Here is a 23585-nt window from a genome sequence, read left to right as displayed (position 1 = left end):
TGACAACTATAAAAATTTAGAAAGGAATCATAAAACTCTAGAAAAATTACTTGGCAAGCATCTTTAGGTGCTCAGTCTCCTTTAATGAAACCAACATTGGAGATCATATCTGGTGTATTATGAGCACGGTTTATGGAAGACAGATGGCATGGAACTCCAATCAGCTGACCCAGCCTCCAAGAGGCAGCCTTGGGCCTACATCTAATAATTGGCAAATGTATGCACATTTACATATTTTAAGTTAAAATGAATTGTTTATGGTGCATCTATTACTTTTTATGATTCTCCACTTTAATGGACTTTTTCTACTAACTGACCAGCTGCCAGTCTAAATGGCTTCAAAAACAAGGATTTCTAGGGCAAGGAATTAAACCTAAATGCAGTTAGCCCTCCCCTGAATAGTTTGTCTCCTCACACAAATGAGAAGTTTAAAGAAGAAGAGAAGCACGGATTTAGCAATCATGTCAAATGCCATGCCAGAGACACCCACCCCCGAAAGGTTGTAGTAATTAGTCCCTTTCTAGCTTCTTCTTTGCTGAGTTCAGTTTCTTCTACTTCTCCTGACAGAAGAATCATCATATTCCCCACTCTCTGTGTCTCATATGTATCTCCATGTGTGTATATATGTACATGTATGAATGTTTCTGTTACATATTATGTATATGTGTGTATGTGCATGTGTATGTGTAAATCAAGCAAAGGAAAGTAAAAAAGGAAAATTCCCTAAGACCTACAGGAAATCTTGAGATAGATTCAGGGGCCTGAACATTCTAGGGGGTGGTTTGTAAAGCTGGCTTAATGTTAATTATAAGACGGACAGCAAGATTCCTTCAATCACACTACCACCAAAAAATGTGGAAGGAACATTAACGATCTTCTTTCCAATATATTGTACATGGAGAATGGAGGCCAACGCTGTGGTTTGGACATAGTGCCATCCTTCTAAAACGTTTTTTAGATGTCTAAATGAATGTTTCGTTCAGATGAAATTGAAGCTCCAATGTTACAAGCAGGTAAGAGTGGAGTACCTCTGTAAAAGAAATCCAGAGCAACTCATACTCCCCTGATCTATCACGGAGGCCAGCTATAGAAACCAGCGCCCTAACGAAAAGACAATTTTATCAATATCTCTGCGCCACCTGCAAGAAACTTCAGAATGACCTTGGACAAATCTCTTCCCCTCTGTGGCACCAAAGGTGGCTGTTCACAAACATATCTATTCCACATTCCGTAAGCATTCCAGCAAACTGTTCGTCATGGCCACCTTTGAGGAATGAGTTTGGGTGGAGGAGAGACTGTCAGGTTTTCCTTTATAATATCCCCAAATTGCATTAATGTGTTACAACAACCTCGTATTCTTTCTGTTAATATTTTTTGAGATGGAGTCTTGCTCTGTCACCCAGGCTGGAATGCAGTGGTGAGATCTTGGCTCACTGCAGCCTCCGCCTCCCAGGTTCAAGCAATTCTCCTGCCTCAGCCTCCCAAGTAGCTGGGACTACAGACATGCGCTGCCACATCCAGCTAATTTTTTGTATTTTTAGCACAGATGGGGTTTCATCACGTCGGCCAGGATGGTCTTGATCTCCTGAACACCTTGTGATCTGCCCACCTCGGCCTCCCAAAGTGCTGGGATTACAGGCGTGAGCCACCGCGCCCAGCCCAAAATGTAAAATTAAGGTTGGAAATTCAATAAACACGCATGTACTCTCTGCTGGAGTTACAGATATTAAAGAGAAATGATGTTTAACTTAGAAAGCTTACATACTAACAAGAAAGGCAGACATGCAATCAACAATATTTCTATGAAAATACTGACTGCACTGAATATACAAAATGCTTGGGAAATAACTGTTCTGGGGGAGCCAGGAAAGTCATCTTGGAAGGAGTGAGGGAATATTCACGCTGGATCTTAAAAGATGGTAGTTATGAGGCAGAAAACATATTTTTAAAATATATATATTGAAGATAATCTGACATTTAAGTGAGCAAAATTTGAAGTTTAGAGGACTATCTTCGTCTCTGTGCTTGGGTCGATCAACGTTTTCCAAGTATTGAACCAGAGATGAATTTAGACGGCACATGAGTGTTTTTTTGTTTGTTTGTTTGTTTGTTTTTAACTTCAGTAGAGACATACTTACTTTTGCAGGCTATCTTTCATTTACTGCAAGTTATTTTGGTGTTTCATTGATGACAGTGATACAAAGTTTCCTTTTTAAAATAAATGCAGCTAATCCCATTACTACTGACCTTATGCAATAAATTCCTCTGAATGACCATTTCTTCATCTGTAATGCGGTTTTACTAAAAATACTCATAGAAAGGGGTTTTATAAGTCCAAAAGTACAAATGTTATTATCCCAATAGTTTATGAGCACCCTGCTTTTCTATACCACTAGAGATCCAGCAAAGTGTCTGGGATGGAAGGACTGCTGAAGAATTACTAAAAGGTATTAACACCAGGCAGAGAGGCCAAGGTTTTTGGGTTGAACTGGTTTAGACTAGGAAATGGGAATAAAATTCATCCCCTATGCTAATCCCAAATGACTGGTAGTGACTGATGAGGCATTGCATTGAGAAAGAATCTCAGGCTATCATTAAGTTATTGATTAGCAATGTCCATCATGAATACAGAAGTGGACAGTGGCAGTATGGCCAAACATAGTTTCCACTGATTATTCATTTATTCATTCAACAAATATTTATTGAGTATCTACTATATGATGGGCACATCTGTAGGCACATGGGATTCTGCAGCAAACCAGACTGGATGATTTCTCCTCTCTCTTGGAGTAGCCTATGCAGCCCAATCTTCCCTGTTTTCCTGAAGGAGACCTGGCTCTTACAATATTCACTTAATCTTCCCTGAGGTCAAAAAAAGGACTGCCATTTATTTAAGGTCACACAGCAAATCAATGGCAGAAACAGGACTAGACTCCAGGCACAACCTCCAAATTCAGCACAGTTGTGTACTTACCAGACTTGCAAAACCTGTTTGGTTATCCTAGCTCTGCAGCTGCCCTTTCTCAGCCATCAGCCTTTCCATCTGCTGTCCTTTTGTGGGGAGGACAGAACTTCTGTTCCCTTCTGGAAGCAGGGAGGCAGATGAGGGGCGGGGGGGCAATTCCCTAGAGGCTTCTGTGGTTTGGAGAGATGGATTAAAGAGGTCAGCACAATAAAAGAGAGAGAGAAAAGAGGGGAGGGAGGGACAGTAGGAACCCCGCCATTGGCAGACCGATAATTGGTTACTTTGGGCAGTCCCCCTCCCTGGGGAAGGCTAGAGAGAAAGTAATTGAAGAAGCTTCCCTAATAAATTAGTGCGAGACTGGGCTTGAAAACTCTAGTCGCACCTGGGTTCAGAGCTGAGCGTTTGATCTTCAGAGGCCCCAGAAAGGATAGAGAGAGAAGGAAAGGAGAAAGCTTTATCTAACTGTAACTCCAGCCTCAGAACTTCCCAGAGGGAACCCTTCTCTCCCTCCTGGGCTCCTAGGATCACTTAGTTTAATCTCATCACATTAGAGATGAGGGAAAGCCTGGAAAGAGGAAGAGACTTGACCACAGACACCCAGCAGAACTGGGACCAAAACCCACGATTCCTAGTTCTAGTCTTCTCTACCATATTACACTGCATCTGGGTTCCATGAGATCTTTACCCACATGACTTGCTTTGAGTGATCCTAAGCTCTCTCCAGCTGCAAAAGAGGTAGGGAGGAGGCTGGTATTAGGGATTAAGGTACAGGCTTATTTACTTTTGTTTACTTAACAAGCACATAGGTAGCTTGTACTAAGTGCTGGGTACTGCTGAACATACTTTATAAACTTTAGCTCCTGAATCCTCCTCCTAATAAACAACAGAACAACCTGATGAGGTAGTGATCCATCAGAAGTGGTGTTCACAAACTATCACCCCGATTTCTGCCCATTTTGTCAGGAAATATCTACTCAGAACCTACTATGTGATGTTCCTCAACTATGTAGCTGAGGGAGCAAAATGATGAACAAGACACACTCCCTGCCTCCAAATATCTGTCAGGTAAAGGCTTTTAAAAATAATTGAGATAGCTGAGAGTGTGGTGTATCAGGGTGCTACTTTGGTCCAAGAAGACTACTTGGAGGAGGTAATATTTGAGTTTTGTGAGCAAGGGAGGAAATGGTAGAAGGCAACTCAGAGAAAAAGGCAAATTATTTAGGATTTTGCAGACACTGAAAAAGAATGAGGATTTTATCCTAAAAACAATGAGAAACAATTGCAGGCCATAAACAGGGGAGTGGCAAAATATAATTTATTTTTTGGAAGACATCACTCTGGCAACTGTGTAAGCAGAGGTTGGCAAACGTTTTCTGTAAAGGGCCAGTTAATAAATATTTTAAGCTTTGCAGGCTAGACGCTCGCTATTGCCACTGCTTGACTTTGTCATTATAGACCATAAGCAGCCACAGGCAACACATAAACAAAGGAGTGTGGCTGTGTTCCAGTACAATTTTGTTTATAGATACTGACATCTGAATTTCGTATTATTGTCACGTCAACAAATATTCTTCTTTTGACCTTTTGTCAACTATTTTTAAAAAGTTAATAGCCTTATGAGCTAAAAAAACAAACAAGCAATTGTTTAGATTTGGCCCGTGGGCTATATATAGTATGGCATAAAGAAAGGACAGAGAATGGAGAGGCAGCAGGAAGACCAGTTAGGAGGCTGATGTGGGAAATGATGGCAGCTTGGATGAAGGTGATGCCAGTGGAAACTATGAAAATTTAATTCTGAAAATCTTTTCTTGTTGTTTTTGAGACAGAGTCTTGTTCTGTCACCCAGGCTGGAGTGCAGTGGCACGATTTCAGCTCACTACAATCTCCACCTCCCAGGTTCAAGAGATTCTCCTGCCCCAGCCTCCTCTGTAGCTGGGATTACTGGCACCTGCCACCACACCCGGATAATTTTTATATTTTTAGTAGAGATGGGGTTTCACCATATTGGCCGGGCTGGTCTCAAACTCCTGACTTAAAGTGATCTGCCTGCCTCCGCCTCCAAAGAGCTGGGATTACAGGCGTGAGCCACCGCACCCTGCCTGAAAATCATTTTAGAAGCAAAACCATCAGGGTTAGCTGACTGAAAGGATGAGAGGCAAGGAAAAGGACGAAGAATGACTGCTTAGCTTGAAAAACTGGGCTAATAATTGTTTGATTTCCTGAGATGGGGAGATGTGGGTAGAGCAGGGTTGGGGGGCAAATCACACATCAATAGTGTGATCCCAGACAAGAAGGAGAGAAACACAGGTTTCCTACGGGCTTCTGAATAAAATAAAGGACGCTCAGTTCACTTTGAATTTCAGATAGTCAGCGAGACATTTTTAGTATAAGTATGTCCAAAATACTGCATGGAACATACTTATACTAAACAAGTATTCATTTTTTATCTGAAATTTAAATTTAACTTGGCATCCTGTATTTTTATTTGCTAAATATAGCAACCCTATAGGGACTGGGGTGGGGTGGTGGTGGTGGTGTGATGGAGGGTATATAGGTCTACAGGAAAAGGAAACCTAAGCCCAAGAGGAGAAAGAGAAGGCTTCTTAGAGGTGACACCCCTTAGAGCAGATGCTAGAGCTAAGTCTAGGAGCTGGCCAGGTGAACGAGGAATACAAAACCAATCTAAAGAGAGAGAAGAGAATGAGCATGTTACCCTCAGACATTTGCAAGTCATTAATGAGGCTAGAGCCTCCAGGGAGGAAAGGAACATTGGAGGATGAGGCTGAAGAGCTTCTCACAGGGCTTCACTTCACAAAGGTTTTCTAGGTACACGCCAGGGTGTCAATACACTTGCTGAAGTTCAGATTCCCAGGCCTCTCCCCAGGAGCCTCAGCAGGTCTGGCCTTGAGAGCCTGAGGTCTACGGTGATTCTGATGAGCAGCTAACTTGAGGAAAGCCTGGGTTAAATAATCTGGGAACTCTTCCACCTACAAATCCTGGGAGCCAAACAAGATGCTGCTGGCTGTAAAAGTCTTGAAAAGAGTAATTCAGATAATCAGAGGAAAGGAAGCATTGAATAATTGTGCACCCTCCCATGGGGACCCTCTAGAATGGAGATCTGTCCATTTGGAGGATAATAGGGAATCCAGAATGTTTGTCAAAGGACCAGTCCTGCTCCTGAATAGTCACCCTGTCTGGCACCTGGCTCTCATTTGGTGCTATCTCCCAGCTCTGTGCAAGTAGACCAGACATCTTCCTGTGCCTTCCCCCCAATGCCCCACCCCCTTCCCTCCTCCGCCCACAGCCACCACTGAAATGATTCCCCCAAATGCAGCTATTACTGTGACTGGAAATCTCTTTACTGCTGATTCTGCTAATGGAAATGTTCCTTCCCTTTTCGGCTGCTTGCAAAGCCACTCGTGACTTCCCTGGGTGCATGAGAGCAAGGCTTTGTCAGCCAGCCACCACCAGAAGGGAGAGGATTCTGCCCCGCCTGCTCCCACAACACCCACCTGCCTTAGACTCAGTCTCTAAGAGCTCTTCTGTCCCAACTGTCCTCAAACAACCCCGGAATTCCCTGCTTCCCCCAGCTTCCCCCAGCTCCAAGAGAATGAGCAGACATCAATGGTCAATTTCATCCTTTTTTGCCTTGCTGGGGAGGAGGGGAGGTAGAGAGAGGACGGATAAGAGGAGCATGAGGGAGTGGAAAGAGGGGGAGGGGAAAGGAAATTTACATTCATTATTGATTCATACCTCCACCTCCTTCCAAAAAAAGGATTCCAGGTGGCGAAGAGGCACAGAGCCCAAGCTGTGTGCCAGACGCTGCGCTAGGTGCTTTGCACACACTATCTCCGTAAGGATCACACAGCTTAGTGTAAGTAAAAAGTTAGCACAGCGCCCAGTGCTGACTAAAATGTGGTTATGGAGGGCTCTCCAAAACTAAGTGACTATTATGTTTTCTTCATGTTATTGATGGGTAAGCAGAGGCTCAGAGAAGTGGCACACATAAATCTAAAGCTAGGAATTAGGGATAGAAGTGGCACACATAAATCTAAAGCTAGATCCGGGATTTGATCCCAGAGCTTTTGTTCCTCAGACCTGGCAAAAGTCCCACTCTAGCACACTGCCACCATCAGAGGACCTGAGGTGGAGACTTGGTTGTGCTGTGGATTAGCTACAGGACCTTGGAAAATGTACTTGTCTTCGCTACATAGATGAAGGAGTTGAGATGGATCTCAAAGGCATCATTTCACCTCATTCTAATAATCTAGAAGGATACACTATATATTTGGATTTTTACAGCATTATAATATATTATGTGTGTGTGTATATATGTGTAATATAGATCCCATATTCAAGGAGGAAACACAGAAACTGCACAATGATGCTAAGGAGTACTGAGTGGAAAAATCTGACGAGATTGAGCAGGAGTGAGAAGCAAGTTCACCCAGCCAGATAGCGGCTACATCTCAGACACCAGGACACCCTGATCATTTCCTAAAAAAGGACACAGAGCTTATACAAATTTCTCAGAGGACAAGATCACTGATCCCCCAGTAAACACTTGGCAGAGCATGAGGTGACAACTCTCTAAGAGTTGGGAGGAAAGAAGGGGAAAAAAAAGAAGGAAAGGGGATGGGGAAGAAAGGAGGGAAGGTGGAAAGAATAGAGGGAGGGAAGGAGAGAGGAAACCAAGAAGGTACAGAAACATAGGAGTTTGCTTGTCAAGCGGGTCCAGGAATAACAAGAGGCCTCTGGAGAGTATGAGACAAGGCCTGATGCTGTCTCGGCAAAGCAGCAAGGAGCAAGCAAAGGGGCCTGGGGAGCTGCTGAGTCACCTCCTGGCAGCACAGAACAAGGTGCTCAGTCCCTTGGGCCTGTGAGGCTGTCACACCTGAAGTTCCTATATAAGAAATGCCTGCAACTTCTTGGTAATGAGAAGAGGATGACATAAGAAGTAAAAAAAAAAGTCTAGAGGTGAAAAGTTGAGAGCATCTCTTGTTCTATGCTGCATGCAAGGCAGACAGAACATAGACTATGGAACCAGGCAGACCTGGGTTTGGACTGAGCTTAGCTGTATAATAGCTGTGTGATCTTGGATAGGTTCCTTCACTCCTCTAAGCCTCAGAACTCACCCTGTAACATGGGATGAGCCAAATCTGTCCTTCAGCACTGTAGAAAGAATAGATAACAAATGTACCATCATGGCACCTGGGACATAGTACATGTTACATAAAATGGTCACGGTTTTCATAGCCTATCCTATGTAGGATGATCAAGTCCAGTTACATTACAACTCTGGAATTCCAACTCCTCCTGTCCCCAGTTTCCCAGGTGCCCTTCCCTAAGATGGAAGGAAAACACATAGGGGTCAGTAGATCTGGGATCTGGCATCTGCTTTACCACAGGCTTGGTGACCTTGATTTCCCCATCTTTATATAGAAATGTTTCAATTAGATAATGTCCTAAATTTTTCCATTTCTGATATGTGATAATCCTGGAACCATGGTGTATCATTTCCCTGAAACTTGTATTGTCTCTTTGTTTGCTACAATGCAAAGGTTCTAATCATTTACCTGGTTTCCAAGCTGCTCAAGACAGAGTCTTCTCCAAACACAATGATCTTTCCTCTAATCACATTGTTCTCATTAGCCATCCTGCAATCACCCCAAAATAATCAGGAGACAGGAGAAGGTGGCAGCAATGGCTATGGGTGCTTAGAAGAGGGAAGGCTCTGTGGGATGGATGGTGTTTAGGCTCACCCTTAACAGGGTAGTGCAATTTCAGCCCATCTCAAGTTTTGTCTACTGTGGATTCTGGGATGACACTTGGCAAACACAGAGTTCCAGTTCTCTAAGATCTCCTGTACACCTACAATGTGCCAAGTAAAGGGTGAGTAACCACAGCCACAGAGATGAAGGAGGTACGTTAGCTGCTCACAGGGTACATAGGCAAACAGCGTGAGACAGATGAGGAAACACACAGCGTAAATTCTGGTCTCACTCTGCTCCAAGCCACCATTACTTTTCATCAGTAGAGACTCCTTCAGGCTTTCCTGCATCCATCATTGGTCCTGTACGGAGCAGCGTAGGGAATTCTTTTGAAACATAAGTCAGACCTTGGCATTGTTTTGCTTAAAATTCTGCAGAGCTCTTGATTTCACTCAGAGTCAAAGCCCAAATCCTGACAGTAGTCTGTACAGCCCTACATGACTGTTCTTTTCTTCTCTGACATCCTGTCCTGCCACCCCCTCTCCTCCACCACCACTTGTTCACTATATTCCAGCCACACCGACCTTCATGCTGTCCCTTGAAAGGTCCAGGTGTGCTCCTAAGCTAGATAATCAGCTAGGATTATCTAGCTAGGAGCTGTTCTCCGCCTGGAATGTGCTTTTCCTAGATGCTGCTTGGCTAACTCCTTCCCTTTCTTTTAGCCTTTGTTCTAATCTCACATTCTCAATAAGCTCTTCTCATTCTATCCTATTTAATATTAAAACCCATCTCCTTATCTCAGAACTCTCGATTCTCTTTTCCCTTAGTTTTTTCCCTTTTCCATAGAATTTTTCATCTTCGCACATACTACATAATTTATTTATGTCTGTTGTCATTGTCCCCAACACACACACACACACACACACACACACACACACAAACACAGAGGGATAAAAGCTCTCTGAATGCAGAGATCTTTGTCTTTTGTTCTCTGATGTATCCTAGGCACATAGAACAGTGCCTCTCACATCACTGGTGCTCAGTGATTCAAAAGGCCTGGCTATGATTATAGCAGTCTTTATTGATAGTGGGCACCAAGGCTCAGAGTGTTCATCTCTGGTGCGGAGGGGTCAGAAAAGGCTTCAAAAATAAGTTGACACCTGAATTCCGTCTTGAAAAGCAAGAAGGAATTTCCTCAGCGGGTGGTGAGGTAGAGGTGCCGAATAAGAAGGAAGGGTTCTTAGTAAAGAACAATCTGGCAGAGTGTGATCAGGAACCTTGTACTACTACAATAGGAAGGGGGAAATTCATCATCTTCAGAACAATGGGGAAAGAGTGAAGTGCTTTACAAGAGGGTGGCTATTATCAGATTTGGGCTTTTAATAAAATCACTTTGTCTGCAAGTACAGAGGACGGATCAGAGGGGATAAGACTAGAGGTAGACAGACCAGTGCGTTGACTGTTGAAATTGTAGTAGAGAGAAGTGTTGAGGCCTGAGCTTGACAGTGACTGCAGCACTGGGGATGAAGAAGTAGTTTCCCTTCATAGTTTGTAACCTACCACATCCTTGTCAAATTTCAACTCACAGACGTGGATGCTTACATATTCTAGTATGCTAGTAAGAAAGCTACACATATTTCAGTTTTGAGTCTTGCATTGTGTAGTCACCACCCACTCCTTTTCCATTCAAAAGGGAGTTCTTTTGGGGGGCTATTGTCCAAAAGAGCTATAGTCAGTAGAGAAAAGCCAGTGAAAGGAGAGAGCAAGTGCTAGAAAATAGAACAACTCTCATTGAGCATCGCTGCCTGCCTCTTTCTGGGGGCAGAAAGGCTGTCTGCTCCATTGCGAGGAAAGAAAAAACCAGCTCGCTCTCTCTCACTATAGTTAATCTTTTGTTGCCACTAGCTGGTCAGTATGAGAACTTGGGAGAGTATCAGCTCCGGAAAGGAAGCCTCCTCTAATGCTGCTCCACCCCAAGGTTAAACCTGACTCTTTTTTTCCTTTCCTGGAAAAGAGCAGACTTCCCCCACCCATCCCCAAAGGCAGCTAGGGTGAGAGGCAGTGAGGCTTCCTTCTGCCCCAGAACAAAACCCATGAGCTCAGGTGCTTAGGATAGACTGGAGCCAATCAGTTGGATACTCAGTCAGGAAAACCAATTCAATTTCCCTAAGGAGATTTTTCCTTGTAGATTTTTTTTTTTTTTTTTTGGCAGGGGGAAAAGGAAAGAGTGTCCCCCTTTATGATGTTGAACTAACTTGTAGAATCTGTGATATGTTTAAACCCAATGCCTCCTGTGAGAGGCCCAGCAATGTGATAGAAAGAGGCAGTGTGGGCTTCAAGACAACTGGGCTTAAATTTAGACTGTAGGGTAGGCTTCTTCCCTCGTCTAGGCCTCAGTGTTACCATATAAAATGGAGGGGTTGAATTCAATGCCCTGTGAGTCTGTGATGCTGGGAGCCCATCAAAGTCGATGACTGCGGTGACAGTTTTCCAGACTTCATTCAAGAGGTCGCTGTCAGTCTATCCTCCTCTCCCCACATCACACAGGTTCACAATGGCCTATGGCAAACAAGGCTTAGTGAATAACAAAAGTGAATAACAAAGCAAGGAGGTGAGAAGCAGGAGGCCTTGCCAGCCAAAGGCCTAGTCAATCCTCCTGCTGCACCTGCTATAAATTAAAATCAGAGTAATTTTGCAGACTGAGGGCCCAGTTCAGGAAAATGATCAAGCCATGGGTCACATCAAAGCTTGCAGAGCTCTGCTGCCTAGGTTGGTATCACTGACCCTCCAAGAAATAGCAAATCTGGTCCACCTTGACCAAATCTAAGCCTTGCTAATGGTTGAAATGAACTCTCCCCTCTCTCTGCCCTATACAGTCTCAGTAACATAGTACTTTCTGAAGGGAGACAACATATTTCACTCTGCCCTAAGCATTAAATAAATTTCATCGGCTTTGAGATGGAAAGAAGTGGGATAGGGTATGGAGTAAGGGAAGTGAGTAGAAAAGAGTAGAAGATTAGATCAGAGGCCACTAAACACCACCTCGCCCAAGACCCTTGTTTACAATGTCCCGGAAACCTAGACCATCACACCAAGATGGGAACTTGAAGTTTGACTGCTACCCAAATACCTCAATTAGCAGTAAGGGACTTGGTGACCAAATGAAGAAATAACAAACATTGTTTTAATCCTATCTTTGTTTCAAGAAATCAAATTTTCTTGCTTCTCCATCCCAGAATCTTTCTCTCACACATAAGAACAGTGGAATTGATGCTAATGAACATTCTGTGGTCAGAAACCCCTAGAGAAGACACAGCTCTTGACTATTTGTAAGCATTTTTTCCTCCCTCCAAAAAAATTACCATCTGCTTTGATTCAGCAAAAGGAGGTAAAAGCAAAATTGAGTAAGCACTCATTGTCCATCTTTAGAACCAAATCAGGAAGCAATAAGGGTATACAACTGTCTGCAAGGATATGGGTCCATTCTTCGAATGCCTGCCAAACAGAGGTCCAGTCTGTGCTTGAATACCTATAAGGTGGATTGTATTACTATTAGGGGTCAGCATACTGGGTTGTTGGACAGCTCCAGGGGACACAGCCTCCTGTAGGGCTCAGCTCTATCCTCTCAGATCTTTCAAGACATTCGTTAGAATCAGACACCCTCCCCTTCTCCAACAAAAAACATACCCTTAATTTGTGTAGACTTTTCTTTAGGGACAGGGTCTCCCCCTGCCACACAGGCTGGAGTGCAGTGGTATGAGCACAGCTCACTGAAGACTCAAACTCCTGGGCATAAGCGATCCTCCTGCTTCAGCCTCCCGAGTAGCCACCACACTCAGCTCATTGTTGACATTTTTAAAGGAAGCTTCTCCAGCCCTCCGTGGCTAAACTCTCTTCTCCCAACAATTCTTCTGGCCAGGTTCCTGGCCCCTCACTCCTTCAAGGCACACTTGCTGACCTGAACAAGTTGGCATTTCAAACCGTATCTTCCTCCTTCTTCCAGGGCATCAGCTTCTTGCATAAAGCATCCTTTGGGACGGTCCTTTGGGACCCCACCAGCTCTATGCATGCAGGTGTACTTAAACACTGACTAATGAATAGCTTTTCTTTCTTCACATTCCCTCCCCCAAATACAGAGCACACGCCTCTCCTGTCAGGTTGATATGGCAAAGCAAATTACTAACAAATGTTGACAATGAATGCTCATTCAATTTTATTGCTTTTTCCTGCTTTTGCTGAATCAAAGCAGGTGGTAAACAGTCTTGCCTGACCACTATCAAGCACAGCAGAAAGGATGACGTTTCCCTACCTGTGGGCATGAAAGCTAAATCCACAAGCAGACCCCAGGGGCTGCCTGGAGGTAAGTGAGGACTGAATGACATGCAGGTTCACCTTAGAAGCCCTGGGCTGGGAGTTGTTCCTGCTCAAATTACTTCTTTTCTATCAGTCCTTCCCACCACCCTCATGTTACCAGTAAAGGAAAACAGACAGTACAAAGCAAGATGAGCTATCAGAGTCATGGAGTAGGTCAGGGCACTTCAAGTTCATAGAATCTTTACACGAAAGGATTATTTTAGAGCTCATCTACCCACTCATATTGCAGCAGAAAGAATTGAAGCTCTGGGGGATAAATGACTTATTCAAGGTCACAGTGAGCCAGAGCTGAGATTTCCAGATCCTAACCAGTGTTAAATTTCTAAGCTGCATTTTAGCATTCAACTTTTCCTCATTTTGCCTATTAAATCCTCCAAGGCCTAGTTCAGGTTCTTTCTGGTCCAGAAAGTGTCCCCAATCTTCTCCAAGTCTACAGAGATGCCTTCCTTCCCTGATGCTACAGAATGTATCATCTCCATCACTCATTGGCACCAATAAATAAAATGCCCTTTGACATCCAAGAGCCATGAAACTTTGAGCTGGAAAGGTCATTGGATGTCATTTAACTCATGTTTCACTTTCAAACTTACATAGGTCAGCTCACCAAGGTAGCTGAAGTTCCTTTGGAGAAAAGCTCTTATCTAACAACCTTAATGACTGTTATCCCTCTCTACTCAGCACCATAACCTGCATAAACTTCATATTTGGTTCAGAATGCCAGTTTAGCAACCTACAAGAATGTAGGTGTCTGGCAGACCAGGATTCTAGTTCCAGGTCTGCTATTTATCCCTGGCGTGACTTTGGATTAGGTGTTTGATCTCCCTAAAAATACTTCCTCATCTGGCAAATGGGAGTAACAGTAGAGCCCACTTCATATATGTTATGTGAATTAATAATACAAGGCAGGAAGAAAGCTCTTAGCATCACATTAAGGATTCAATAACTATTTGCTATTCTTTGATCACTTTCAGGGAGATTCACTTTGTCAATCTCATTGACTTATAATCAGATTCTAAAGAAGAGTCCCAGGCAAAAAAACTTTGGAGACAGTTCACATCTGAAGGAAACTTCCATCTACTTAAGGCAGGCTGAAATTTGACAGGGAGACTAGAAATACAAAAAGGAAAGGATCTGCAAAAAAAGAAAAAAAAAGATTTGCTTCCAGTCTGGGCATTATCAATAATAGTTGCTCACTGAAACAAAAGAGGCAGAATGGAGGGAGGCAGGGTTAAGTATGAAGGTGACCTTGGTGCATGCAGATGGGAGATAGTGCGTGCAAAATTACCTTGAGGTCCCCCACTGGAGTTTGAGTAAATTGAGAATTCTCCTTTTTGTTTGTCCGCCTTTAATACCAGGGATGGTTTACCACCACTAATTCTGGTCCCAGGACCCAAAGTGACCAGAGGGCTTCGGTGGACACCATCACCCCCTAGTGGTGGCTCCACACTCCCCACTATTGGCAGAGTTTGGCATTTACCAACTTTGCATGCCCAGCTGTGGCACTGGCCATGTCCGAATCCCCTGAACTGACAAGCTGATAGTGAAAGCTGCCCAATTCGCCAGAGGCAAACGCTAGGCAGGATGTTTAAAAGTCTGGGGATGGGATGGGGCTGCCTTGGGACACTAGAAATAGATGGCCATAAATGACTCATAGTATCAGCCCCAACTCCACCCCTACCACCACCCCCACCTCACCCCTCCCCCCCAACCCCCAGCGGGCACCAACTCTCATTTCCGGCCAGCTAGGCCCTCCCAGAGCTCGTTGTGCACTCCGTGTTTACACACAAACAGTCGAAGACCAACACAAATAAAAATCCCACGTCTCCCTACACAGCTCCTGCTATACCCAGCCATCTGGTGACTACCTCGCTAGCCAAATCCCCGTTGAGAGCGCCTAAAGCTGCCAGCCCAGGGCGCTAGGGGGAAAAGGAGGAGGCAAGAACCCAATCCCCCGCATGCATCCAAAGGGCTCAGCGCTGCCAAGGAGGCCAGCCCCGTGCTCTCCAAGGGGCAGAGGGTCCCAAGCTACCAGGCTCAGGGACCGTGAATCAGAGGAGGGGGAAGGCTCCATGTGCAGGTTGTTGCCAGGAGACTCTCAAGCAACACATGGGTCCTGGGGGAATCAAGACTTCTAATTCCTCACTCAGCTCCTCACTCAGCTTGTCCCAGGCTCACAGGCACCCATCCTGTTTGAAAGCCAAAGTTAAAAATGGCAAAGATTGTCAGTTCCAGGAATCCCGGGGCACCTATCTAGATGGCTGGACCAGGTCCTCCATATCCTCGAAGACTTGAAATGCTCTGTGGTCCTCACTGCCAAGTCAGGCCATACCCAAGGACCGTCTCATCCCTTCACTTGAATGGCCGTTTGGGGGGCGGGAGGATTTCCACCCCTCATCTCTCAGAGTACCCCGGAGTAGAGAGATCTAAAGGATGAAGGGAGAAGGGCAGGATTGGAAGTGGTAGTGAAGGGATACCTTCTGTGTCTCCAGAAAGACCCTTCCCCACGGGGAGGTGGCAAGAGCCAGCTGTGAGCATGAGGTTAGTCCGCCGGCGCTCTAAGGAACACCACCTCCACCCTCCTTCCCTTTCTCGGACATGGGCAGCCCCACGGGTGCACATGGGAAGAGCTACTGGTTTGTGTGTGTCTGTGTGTGTGTGCTTGGTGCGTCGCACCCCAGACGCGCCGCCGCGGGGAGTCCCCGGGGAACCTGCAGGGCGCTCCGCTGCCTCGCCTCCCGGAACGCTCGGCACGCTCAGGTTACAGCCTGCGAGGGCGGGTACAGGGGCTCGAACCCCGAGGTTCAAGCTCAGAGCGGGAGAACCACTGGCACTCGCTCAAATGCCCAGAGGCGGTAGCATGAAAGGATGGGGAGTGGGTCACAAAAATACTTTTAACAATATCAGGGCTACCAGGAGAGTGAAGCCTAGTCCGCTGATTATTCTGTGGGTCTTTTCAGGCGAGCAAGGAGTTAACCTCGGAAGTTCAGGGATCGTAAATGTTCTCACCTGGAAGGCCCGTCACCCTGCGGTGCCCGAGGCGGATCCCGCCGAGGAAAAGACCCGGGGAAGAAGAGCTCCGGGTCTGGGCGAGCCCCTGGCGCCTCACGGGCGCTGTTGTTGGCCAGACTCCGACAACCAATAAGGCCCCGCGCCCCCAAGAGGGGAGGGGAGAGCGAGCAAGCAGCGAGCGCGGGAGAGCTAAAGGGAACAACATTTTTGTAAACGCTCTCCGAGATAATTAAGCTATCAATTACCCGGGTGGGAAATCAGACGCGCTTCCCACAGCTCCACTGAAGGGCCGACTCCTCCGGGATTCGCGCAGGGAACCAAGCAGGCAGCAAGCTGCTGGCGAACTTTTCTGATTAACTTTTCAGTTGGAGCCCCCAACCCACACCCATCTCCTCTCCTCTCCTTTTTCTTGCCTTTAAGTAATTATTATTAGCCCAGGGAGTGAGCTGCAAGGACAAACCTGCTCTCTGTCGGGAGGTGGGTAGAAAGGGAAGGCGGTAACAGGGGTAGAGGGAGGTTCTAAACGTGGAGACCTCGGACTCGGAATCCCAGTTCTCAGCAACCTCTCAAGTCTCTCCAGCCCCATTTCACAGATGGCCAAAACTGAGGCTCAGAGAAGGGAAGCGACTTGGCCAAGGTCACTCAGCCCGTGCGAAAGCCACGCTTTTGCGGGTTGAGCGATTCCACACGGAGCTACTCCGTTCCTACTCTCACGAAAATCCATCTGGAAGGGCAGAACCCGCAACTCCGAGGCGAGAGCGAGGGGGCGGTGACGGCGGGTGGCCAGTGATGGTGCCCGGAGGAGAAGTGGGCGGCTCGACCTACAACTGGCTTAGGATCTGGGATGCTCCGGCCCCTAGCCAGAGCACCTTCAGCGAATGGGGTCTCCGGCTTCCGGGCTGGATCAAGCAGAGCTCCAGGTCGGGACTGAGAGGCAGAGGGGCAGGTTCCCACTGCGGGAGGGTTGGCACGCCCCCAGGCTCCCGCCGCGCGCTCTCCTGGACCTCCTCCCCCATGCTCTTTTCCAACCACCTGTGCGACCTTCGGGCCCCTCCTCTACCCTCTGCCAACCCCACTCGGGGCAGCCCCCGGCGGGGATCCCCAGGGCGCCCCCGCCCGTCCGGCATCACGCAGGGGCTCGGGGTTCCTTGGGATCTAGCGCGTGCCGGCGCCCAGCCTTACCCAGGGTGAAGAAGGGCAGCTCGGTGTTGTCCAGGTCGTCCTGCACAGCGATGCGCCCCGGCAGCTCGTTACGCACAAAGAGCAGGAGGCGCGACTCGGCGGCGGTGCCGGCAGAGCCAGGAGAGCCCGGGGACGCGGCGGCGGCGGCTCCGGCCCCGGTCCCAGCCCCGGCCCCGGCGCGGGCGCCGCTCCAGCCGATGTCGCTCTCCCGCAGGGCGGGCAGTGTGGACACCGTGACGGTCTTCAGCCGGCACGGGCTGTCGGGCTCCCGCGAGGCAGCGGCGGTGGCGCCGGCCAGCAGCGGCGGCGGCGGCAGCAGGAGCAGGAACAGCAGCAGCAGCGGCAGCAGTGGCGGCGGCCCCGGGTGGAAGCGGAGCCTCGGCCGCCCCCGGAGCCCCGAGCCGGGGCCGGGGCTGAGCCGGGCGCCGGCGGCGGCCATGGCGGGAGGGGCTGCGGTGCTGCGGGCGGCGGCGGCGGTGGCGAAGGAGGAAGAGGAGGCAGCGGCGGAGACGGCGGACGCCGAAGCGAACCAGGACGCCAGAGCTAAGGAGCGGAGAGAGCCGCTCGCCAGCAGCCCCCAGCTCCGGGCTCCGCCTCCCGATCGGCCCTGGACCGCACCCCCGCGCCGCCTCCCCAGGCCCCGCCGCCCGTCCCCGGTCTCCGGCTCCCCCCGCAGACCCCGAGCGTTTCGGAGGCTCCGCCCGGCCTCGTGCAAGTCCCAGTGGCTCCCTCCCCTTTCCCAAGATCCCCCAATCCCGCCCTCACAGCATTCTTTAACCACAACACCCCTCCCTAAACTCCCCAAATTCCTAATACTTAGGGCCCCCTCGGGCCCCCCCAAACCCCCCCTGACACAACCCAGCTCTCCTGGCTTCACCCCACCTTCGGCTCAACCCAGAGGCTGCACCTGGGGGCGCGCCTTGGCCCAGCCTTGCTCAAGGCCCCGCCTTCTTGGGGATAGGGAGCCCCCTGGATGGTCAAGACTTAACTTTGTCTCCCCTCAGGCCCAAGAACAAGTCCTGTTTCCAATCTCCTACCCTTTTCGAGTCTCTGAAATAACTTCCTGTAGCCTCAGAGCCCCCTTCCCACCCACTTGGCCACAACTCCTGCATTCATTCTCCTACTGCCCGCAAACCTTCCTCTCCCCTCCATCCAGGCCTTGGTGCTAGCACTAGTTTCTAACGGACAGAGGGGCGTCGAACTCCACCGTCTAACGCCGACCCCCCAACTGACTGAAGCCGGGCTGTTCTGGCCCCCTAGCTGCCGCCCTGCAAGCCAGCCCACTCACGCTTTTTTATTTTGGATCCCTGCTCCCAGCTTGGAGCAGCTCTACTTGGCTGCTTCTGCTCTCTGTGTGAAATTCCTGAAAAGGGTGTGAGGTAGAGACCTACTATTCTGTCTGTCCTTGGCTCCCGGGGCTTTTAGTTCTTCTGCCCAAGTCCCAGAGAACAGGATTGCTCACCAATTCTTCACCTGCAGTCTTTCTAGACTCAAGTTGAGCTAGGTCCTCAGATTCAGCACCCTTTGGTCTTGGGCTGACTCTGTCTCTGACCCACATACCTGAGACCCTCCAGGGAGCGGACATCTCTGCATGGGTCAAGTGCCCGTGCACCCCCTTCCCCACTCCCCTACTTTTCTTCATCTTCCCTGTCTCTGTTTTCTGTTCCATCTCTGCATTCATTTCCTTCCTCCTCATCTTGACTTTAATCTTATAAATGCTTCTTCCCTATAATTTGTGAGCAACTTCTCATCTCTGTCTAGCTTACCCATCTGCACCTTTTGTGCTGTCTCTATGCATTCACTTTTCTCTTAGCTCTTCCCTCTTCTCTCTTTCCCCTTGTCTATCTTTAACCCTTCATATAAATTGCTTTTCTCCTCTCTCATCATGTATTTTTTAATAACATTGGATAAAGGCAGAGCACTGCAAATAAGGAAAAAAGCAAAAGCTGTTTTGTGACCTTGGACTTAATAATAGTGTGTTTAAAGAATTCTCCAAGTGCTAGACATGTACATATGTTAGCTTTTTTACATGACCATAATCCAACAAGATGGATATTATGATTCCCATTTTCCATATGAGGAAACTGAGATCAGGCAGTCAGGGAGGTGAAGGGATTTTCCAAGGTCATACAGCTAATGAGCTGAAGAGCTGAGGTTTGAACAGTAGGCTTCAAGCCTTGACTGTTTCCCTTTAATTACACTGTCCTCAGTGACCTTGGAAAACCCCGCCCATCAAAGATGCTGTAAAAGGTAAATCTGCATAAGCACAGTTGGATCTACTTCCCTGTGAGGTTTGTAAGGTATACTTCTCCTGTCTCAGTTTACTAATCTGTGAACCCAAAGGGTGTGTGGAGGTTGGGGTGGAATCTGGCCTTTTAAGTCCTTTAATTCTAAACGGTCTCCCGCCTCTCTGATGCCTGCTCTAGTTCATTTACTCCTCCAAAATATGTCGCCCTGCCTCCCTCAGTCTCTCCTTTGTGTCCTTACAATCCGCCACTATCCACCGCAATGGGGCTTTCTGATTCTCTATGCCCCTTGCTTCAAATATGCTGACATAGTCCATTTATAGAAGAGCACACCAGGAAAAAAGGGCTCCCTTATGTAAGGCAGAGTCTGTGCAAGTCCTTCATGGACCTCTAGTACAAAGGCCTGTCAAATGAGACCAACACTTTCATTCATTCATTCATTCATCACCAAATATTCAGGGTGCCTACCAGGTGCTATGTGGAGATGCAGGCATGGATAAACACAACTCCTGCCTTTGGAAAGCTCGTAATAATTGGGGTGAGGGGGTGGGATGCTGGAACGAGACAGGCACATAAATATCTCAGGTAACAGGCAGGCAGGCAGGCAGACAGGCAGACATGTGTTTCCTAAGATGAGGTACTTGGAGAAATCAAAGAAAGCTTCCCAGAGGCGGTGGCTTTGGAGTTGAACCATAAAGATTAGTAGCAAGGGAGTGGGCATTCTCGGTTAAAGTTGGCATTTGGCCTTCTTTGCAACTACTTAGTAAGTGAATAAATCCCTTTCCTACATCAGAGAATGTTTTATCTTCTAAGGCACAGCCCACCTCCCGTGAAGAAGCTAACATTTCTGGATACTTTCTCAGCCTCCACTGCAGCTAGAGCTTGGGCACATAACCCAGGCTTCACCAGTTAGATTCACCTACCCCAGATGCTGTAAAATAAGCCAGAATCAGGCAGAATCCAGTGGCGGCCAAAAGGGCAATAGTTGGGGCAGTTACATCCAGGTGTCTCTGCTAGTCGAAAAGGTTCTAACAGCACTGTTTGGAGCCCAGTGATATCAATGTCAACAGCGTGAAGTGCCCTTTATTTATGCTTGGCTGCAGCTGAAACATATCTCCACCCATACAGTTCTGTGCTATGATTTGAAGTGGTGCTCTTGACTTCATGCATTTTAAACCCAGATCCCATGCCTTTCTGGAGATTCTAAGTAATCTAATAATCACTTAAGTGAATTCTGAATTCTCTTTCTGCTTAAATTATTCAGGATTGCTTTCTGTTGCTTGCAACTGAAAGACCTGGCTGAGAACACAGAATATGGAAACAAAGGGAGGGCAGAGAGAGCAAGGTGTATGATGGGAGATGAAGCTCAGTGAGGGGGAGAGGGAGTAACTGAAGACAAGACAGAAAAGGCAGACAAGGAGTACCAACTTTATTTCATAGACAGTGTCAAATCGGGAATGTCCACAGGAAATGACTTATATTTCTGAACACATGGTCTGTGATCCAGAACTTTTTGTAGCATATCAATGAATGATGATAACAACTATTGCCTTATGGTGGTTGTGAGGCTTTAGAAATAATTATGCAAAGCATTTAACACATAGTAGCTGCTCAATAAATTATAACTACTGCTTTGATGTATAATCTCAGCAACATTTGGAGCAAGGCTTTTTATCCCTATTTTATAGGTATGAAATCGGAGGCTCAGGGAAGCTGAGAAACTTGATTTTGGTCATGGAGTTATCAAGTGGTGAAACACAAGAATGCCTGGCTCCCAAATCTTTGCTCTGTCTGTCACAGAATGCCCCTCCTGGCCTCAGCCCTCTGCATGCAACTTATTCCCAGTATGCTATAACTTCCCTACTCATACTCGAATCCCCTGTCCTATGACCACCACTTTTCTCCCTCTCAGCCCCTCACACCCCTTCTCCTTTCCCCTCTTTGTTCAGTTATATTTCATTATTGATTTAATTTTTTCTCTTTTACAGTCCCCTGTACTCCCATCTTTGACTCCACTGACATAAAATTTTTTTCATTCTAACTCCTTTCCAGTCTTTCTAGCAAATGCTTCCTCTTCTTTCATCTTTCATATTTGCCTTTCTAGGTAGTTTTGAAATATTGTTTCTTTCCTCCTTCCCCCTTCTCCATACTCTAATCTGTTTTAAAAATCCCTTGTATCCATGCCACCTGACTGAGGCAGCCTCATGTAGTTGAAAAAGCCAGAGGCCCAGGAGGCTGGTTGATTTTGGTTTAGAAATCATCTTTGCTATTTCTCTATGGAGTCAAGTCACTTTATAGTTCCTACTAGGTCTTTTATTTTCTCATTTGTGAAATGGGGAAAGTAGTACCCACTTCTCAGGATCATTGTGGGAATTAAATGAGATCATGTGTATGAAACTGTGTAGCACATATGAGGCTCTCTTGAATGTCGTAAGTAAATCCAATCATCTTATGGATCTTACCCACTGTTTTCCACTCCAGCCTCATGTCTCATAATCCCCACCAGCACCACTTGATTCCAACCATATTGATCTCTTTTCTGTTCCTGAAATACTTCAAGCTCTTGTTGCCCCAGCATCTTCAAACAGACTTTCTTCTGCCTGTAGAGACCTCCCTCCATCTTCACTAGCTATCTTTTACTAGTCTATAAGTTTTGCTAATCAAAGCACTTTCCCTAACATGACCACCCACCCAGCCTAAGTTAGCCTCTTGCTGTACTCTTTGTTACATCCTTTCATATTTCTTTATAGCCGTTTTAATAGTACCTATTCCATATTTTAATAATTGTCCATTTATTAGAGCATTTTCTTGATGCGTATATTCCTTACTAGATCGGGAGCTCCCAGATATCAAAGACCAACTGTGTCTTGCTTATCGCAGTGTGCACACCAGCTAGTACAGTAACCTACATAGGGTAGAGATGCAAAATAAGTATTTTGCCAGTGAACCATCATATATTTATTGAATTTTTACTGAGACAGGCACTGTTTTTGCATTAGCTGCTCTTTCACAGAGAATATAATTTAAATTTTACAACAAAAACCCTCCCCCACCCTCTGTCAATTCTTCCTTCCCTTCTTCCTTTCCTTTCCTTCTTTCTTTCCTTCCATCCTTCCTTCTCAGCTTCCCATGATTCAAGTAATTCTTTTTAACAGTCTTTCTTCTTTTTTTTTTTTTGAGACAGAGTCTTGCTCTGTCGCCCAGGCTGAAGTGCAGTGGCGCGATCTCGGCTCACTGCAAGTTCCGCCTCCCAGGTTCACGCCATTCTCCTGCCTCAGCCTCCTGTGTAGCTGGGACTACAGGCGCCCGCCACTGCGCCCGGCTAATTTTTTGTATTTTTAGTAGAGACGGGGTTTCACCGTGGTCTCGATCTCCTGACCTCGTGATCCGCCCGCCTCGGCCTCCCAAAGTGCTGGGATTACAGGCTTGAGCCACCGCCCCCGGCCAACAGTCTTTCTTCTTAAGCCTGCAGATGATCTCTAGAACATAAATAAACTCTAATTGAGGAAAAGAGAGTGCCATCTTCTGCTCCATCTCTGCTCTATCTAAGCTCAATCTTCCATCAATCCTTTTCCTGTCCACGAATCTCCACCATTTGTTTTCTCTTGTTCAATCACTGCCTTCTCCGTAACTCATATTGTCCTTTTAATCCTGCTTTGCTCTCTGCAGCACGTTGACTCCATTCAGCACACAGCGTATCCCGTTTCTCTTCATTCCCTTCAGTCACCTTGCTCTAGACACTCTCTAGACCTGAGTTCTGCCAACCTCTTAGCATCTTGACCTATGCCAAACTCAGCACCATCATCTAGTTTAGCATCAATAACAAAACTAAGGTCAATCCTGAAGCTTTTCTTTTTATTGTTGCAGGATCCAAAATACATTGCTGTAAATATGGCTATCACTGTTATGTAATTCTTTGAAACCTTCTGGTGAGTTAAGTTCAAGTTATTTTCTCTACCACTTACTAGTTTGCTGATTTTTAATGAGACTCATAACCTCTTTTAGACTTAATTTCCTCACCTATAAATGGAGGTAATGGGAAGGCTGAATGAGCCAGCAGGTATAAATTAAAGTAGCTAGTGCTGACCAGGTGCGGTG

The 23585-nt window shown here is 46.8% G+C and overlaps 1 protein-coding gene across 3 annotated transcripts in view; it reads right to left on the bottom strand.

Annotated features, from left to right (window-relative positions):
• ASTN2 (astrotactin 2) overlaps positions 1-17784 on the bottom strand; it is a 1055774-nt gene extending 1037990 nt beyond the window's left edge. For all 3 annotated transcript variants that reach the window (XM_063636815.1, XM_063636816.1, XM_055271311.2), the window contains exon 1: positions 17242-17784. In XM_063636815.1, coding sequence (XP_063492885.1) covers positions 17242-17680 — 439 coding nt within the window. In that variant the 5' untranslated portion in view covers positions 17681-17784. The remainder of the gene's footprint in view (positions 1-17241) is intronic.
• Positions 17785-23585: the final 5801 nt, after the last annotated feature.

Source organism: Symphalangus syndactylus, chromosome 3 (assembly GCF_028878055.3).
Source record: "Symphalangus syndactylus isolate Jambi chromosome 3, NHGRI_mSymSyn1-v2.1_pri, whole genome shotgun sequence".
NCBI classification, from domain to species: Eukaryota; Metazoa; Chordata; class Mammalia; order Primates; family Hylobatidae; genus Symphalangus; species Symphalangus syndactylus.
This window is presented reverse-complemented; position numbering and strand designations above follow the sequence as displayed.